This window comes from Nannospalax galili, unplaced genomic scaffold (genome assembly GCF_000622305.1).
Source record: "Nannospalax galili isolate Female #2095 unplaced genomic scaffold, S.galili_v1.0 scaffold612, whole genome shotgun sequence".
Classification (NCBI taxonomy): domain Eukaryota; kingdom Metazoa; phylum Chordata; class Mammalia; order Rodentia; family Spalacidae; genus Nannospalax; species Nannospalax galili.
Genome location: NW_008333388.1, coordinates 1,293,179 through 1,297,540, shown reverse-complemented (window position 1 = coordinate 1,297,540; position 4,362 = coordinate 1,293,179). Strand labels below are relative to the sequence as shown.

General features: G+C 53.2%; 1 protein-coding gene across 1 annotated transcript in view; it reads right to left on the bottom strand.

Moving 5' to 3' along the window:
• Positions 1 to 1,385: 1,385 nt before the first annotated feature.
• The window catches only part of Rp1l1 (RP1 like 1), a 14,612-nt gene continuing 11,635 nt past the window's right edge, over positions 1,386 to 4,362 (bottom strand). Inside the window, 4 exon segments of the mRNA XM_029561103.1 lie at positions 1,386 to 1,780; positions 1,783 to 2,220; positions 2,223 to 2,899; positions 2,901 to 4,266. Of these exon segments, the coding sequence (XP_029416963.1) occupies positions 1,386 to 1,780; positions 1,783 to 2,220; positions 2,223 to 2,899; positions 2,901 to 4,266 (2,876 nt within the window).

Here is a 4,362-nt window from a genome sequence, read left to right as displayed (position 1 = left end):
ATGTATGACACAGGTGCACTTATATACATGCAGGCAAGACACTCATACACAGAAAATAAAAATGAATAAATAAAAAAATAATATGGAGAAGTGATTGAGGAAAGCATCCTATTACCAACCTCTGGCCTCTGCATGTGCCTTCGTAGGGACGTGCACTGGTATGCACATCCCCCATACACACACATTTAAAAAGGAAACCTGAGTGTTCACAGTCAACAATAAGGAAATGGTGAGGTATTTCCTGTAATCAGCAGGGATAATTCTTCAGGCAGCCTAGTGTGGTGGCCCATGCCTTTCGGCACTAGGGAGGCAGAGGCAGGCGGATCTCTGTGAGTTTGAGACCAGCCTCGTCTACATAGTGAGTTCCAGGTCAGCCAGGGCTACATAATGAGACCCTGTCCCAAACAAACAACAAACAAACCAGACAAATATAGGTATATGAAGGTTTTTTAAAAATAAATTAATAAATTCTTACATATTTAAGCATTTAGGAAAGCAGTACATAAATGCTATACAAAGAACAATGGAAGGAATTGCATTCAATTGCTCCCCAAACGGTCATGGAATGGTGGGAGATCACTCGTGCTTCTTCTGGATCTTTTGCCTTCCGTTTTTCCATTACAAAATGCATGAACTAGGGGACGAAGAGAACCTTGGACTTTTGAGTTGAGAACAAACTTTATCCAATAACCCTGAGTTTATCTGCCTTTCCCAAGCATCCACATCTGCAGAGATACCAAATCTATTCCAGACCTTGGCACAAAAGCACCTCAGAGTCAAATGAGGTGAGTGTGCCCAGAGAGGCCAAGGAGAGAAGTAACAGGAGATCAATAGGAAAAAGGATGCAGCAACTTGCTTGCAAAAAGCCGACACAAACAGAAACTCCCCGGGTGCATTTACAGCTACTTCTATCCAGAAAAGCCAGCTTTTCTGATAACACCACACGGTCGGCTATGCTATACTGCCTGTGGGATGAGCCCAGGTCTCAGTGAAGCTTGATAGTTCAGATCCCAGGGGCAGCATATGTGGTCTATCCTTGGCAAGTCCTTCTTACTGTTGGTGCACTGGAGCTTGAACTTAGAGCCTTACACATGCTAGACAACTGCTCTACCACTGAATGGTATTCCTAGCACTTGAAATAGTGTTACCCAAACTGACTTTTGAACTCACTCTACAGCCTAGGTAGGGTTTGAACTTTTGATCCTCTGCCTCTGCCTTCCAAGTGGATGGGATGACAGGCCTGCGGCACCAGGGCAGATTCACAAGTCCTTGATCTTCATCCGTGTTCCTTGTTCGTCCCCAGTGGCCTGAGCTTCCCTCAGGTTTATGGATAATACATTAATGAGACCATCCCTCAGATTCATGACTGGCCTGTCATTTGATGTCTAGAAATCTAGATCATCCTGGCCAAAGCAATCTGCCCTGTGGCCCACCTGGATACAGGCCAAACATTTGTCTCCCACATCATAGCCTTCACTGGTTCCCTGCTCGGGGGTCCTTGCGCCTGAGGAATCTCTTTCTTGCTCAGAAGTAGAACTTTCTGGGTACATTGTGGTTACTTTCCTCTCCACATGTAAGACCTCACTGTCCTCAGCTTTGGTGTCCTTGAGGTCTGTGCTTGGACAGTTTTCTTCTGAGCCCTTCAGAGAGATCTGTGAGTAGCTGCCTAGAGATGGAGATCTGTAGGCGTGACCTGCATGGCAGCTTTGGGGGCCTGGCCTTTGGTGGTGGACATGGGGCATCCCCTCTTGGTCGAGGCTGTTTTCAGAAGCCCCCCTTTCTGGCTCTCTCCTGAGCTAATCCAAGAGCCATTTTCTTTTTCACCTTGATTTCCTCCTCCTGCCTCTGTCTGTCCTCCTCTTGGGGCTTCCTGACTCTTCACCGAGTGGCCTCCATCACCCTGTCCTACAGCTTCCAAAGTGGCCCCATCCCTGGAGCCCTGGTGCAGGGTTCCTTCCTTCTTGGTCAAGTTCTCCTCCCCGTGATGGGCTTCTTGCACAGCACTGACGTGGATTTTCCCTTCTCTCTCAGTGGCTGCATCCTCTTCTGACTCATAATACCCAGTTCCCTCTACTTCCAAGAGCCCAGAATCTTCCTCTTTGCTGGGCCTCTGGCTCCCTTCCACATTCTCTCCCTCATCCACTCCAGGTCCTGGGGCCAACCTCAGCTCTTGCCCTTCATCAGCTCCTTGCACAGCTCGTCCTGCAGCAGCATCGTCCCCATCTTCTCAGAGGCCACCCCTGCTGCCTCTCCATCCCTACATCTTGCTTTCTTGCTCTGTAGAATTTGCTGTAGGTCGAAGGCCTTTCTGACAGGTGCACTGACGGCTGCCATGGTGTTCTTAGGGAATATGGGGGTCATCTCCCTCTGACAGGCCTCACAGGGATAGAACACATCCCCAGTGGTCCAACCTGGCCTGTTCACTATAGCTGTGCTGAGGCTAGGCCCATCCTCCAGGGTGAGAGAGAGGGGCCCCTGGCCAGGGAAGGCTGAGAAGTTTCGCAGGCCCGGAAGCCAACACCTGCGCTGCTCCGTCTGCAGGGATGCCCGTCCTCTGAGGGTTTCCCGGGGTGGCCTTGGAGCCCTCCTCCCTGCCCTGCTCTGGATCTTCTGAAGCTCCCTGTCAGTGCTTGCTTAGAGCCTCTGACCCACATCCTGCTCCAACTCCATCACCATCTGGTCCAGCAGGCCATTGTCATGCAGGCTCGAGCAAGCTCGGAGCTCAGCTGTGGCTCCAGCCAGGTGAGCCATGAAGGTCTTCTCTATCTTCTTCAGCAGCTTGGACACACAGATTGGGTCAGGATCCAGAGACACTCTGTGGGCAGTGGGCTCATTTGTCACCTTGGCTCCTTGACTAGAGCCCATCAGAGCCATTCTGGGCAGTTTTTCCAACCGGATCCAATTTGGGGACATTTTGACTCTCGCTAACATGTGAGCTCCTCTCATCAAGATGGTGAGAGGGATCTGCAGGTTCCTCTCTCTGATCTGGGGGACACAGGTCTGTGGAGGCAGCATCTCTTCCTGCTTCCTCTTCTGGCACTCTGCCATCTTCTGGTGAGACCTCCCCATTCTGGGACTCAGCCCCTAATGCTCCCTGTCTGCTGACTCCAGCCCCTTCTGGAAGCCCTTCTCTCTGGACACCCTCTGCTCGTCGTGGCTGCTCTCTTTCTGTCTCTTCTCCCTCTAATCGCGGCTCCTCTCCCTGCACTGGGTTTTCAACTAATTCCTCCAGAGCATCACCCTGTGTTGGCATCGTGCCACCTCTTTTTGACTCCTTCCTGCTGGCGGCACAAGCCCACGCCTGGGAGCTGGATGAGACTACGGAATGACTTGGCTCCTCTGGGTGCCCCTGAACCCTGGAATCAGGTCTTCGGGAGGAGATCTCCAAGGGCAGCTCTACTCTTTTGGAGACCAGTGTGCTGCTATCCATGGCACAAGGTACACTGACCTCGCCTGAGCCCCCAGAGCCACTGCTGACATCTATGCCAGAGGGAGAGGTGGGCGCGAAGCTCTCCATCCCCTGCAGAACCTGGTGTGAGGTGAGCCTCCCCAGGCCCATATCCAGCTGGGCTTGCCCAAGCTCACTCACAGGCCACAGGTCCTGGGAGATGCTCAGGAGCTCCTGGTACTTAAGGGATTTGTCCAGCCTCACTTTGTCAGTCAGAGGCCCCAGATCTTCATCAAAGAAGTGGAGCCTGGCAAGGCAGGCAACGAGGGCCTCAGCAGAGCTGCTGAGCCTCTGGGCCAGTGCGCTGGAGACCTCTGGCAAACTACTTGGCCGGCCCTGCTTGGAGCCCAGCAGGACCTTCATGAGCTGCGTGGAGGCTGACACTCTGCTGGGGAGCACACCCAGGCTCACACCATGGCCCACAGTGGTTCCTTCTCCAACCTCTGCAGGGGCCTTGGACCCTTCATCTGGTGCTGTATCATGATGGGAACCACCTCCTGATTTGGGGTGCACATTACCAATCTCTGGGGGGACTCCAGCTGGCTCGGGGTACTCATCAGTGACCCCTTCTGGGGGCTGCTGACTGGCCTGAGCCAGTTCCTCCAGGCCTTTCAGAGAACAGTCATCACCAGGGTCCTTCTCAGGACGTTCTAGACCACGGCTGGCCACCTCTGTGGTTTCACCTATCACCTCGTACGTCACCAGTACTGGCTTTTCTGGGATGTTGTCTAGCCATTCACGAACCACAGCATCTGGAGAGGCACACGGCAGACCACTGGGCATCATGCCCCCCTCTTCCTCCTCCTCCTCCCCCTCCTCTTCCTCCTTGTTCTCCCTCCCATCATCCTCCTCCCCTCCTCCTCCTCCTCCTCATCCTCCTCCTTCTCCCCCCCTTCCCCCCCCTCCCCCCTCCT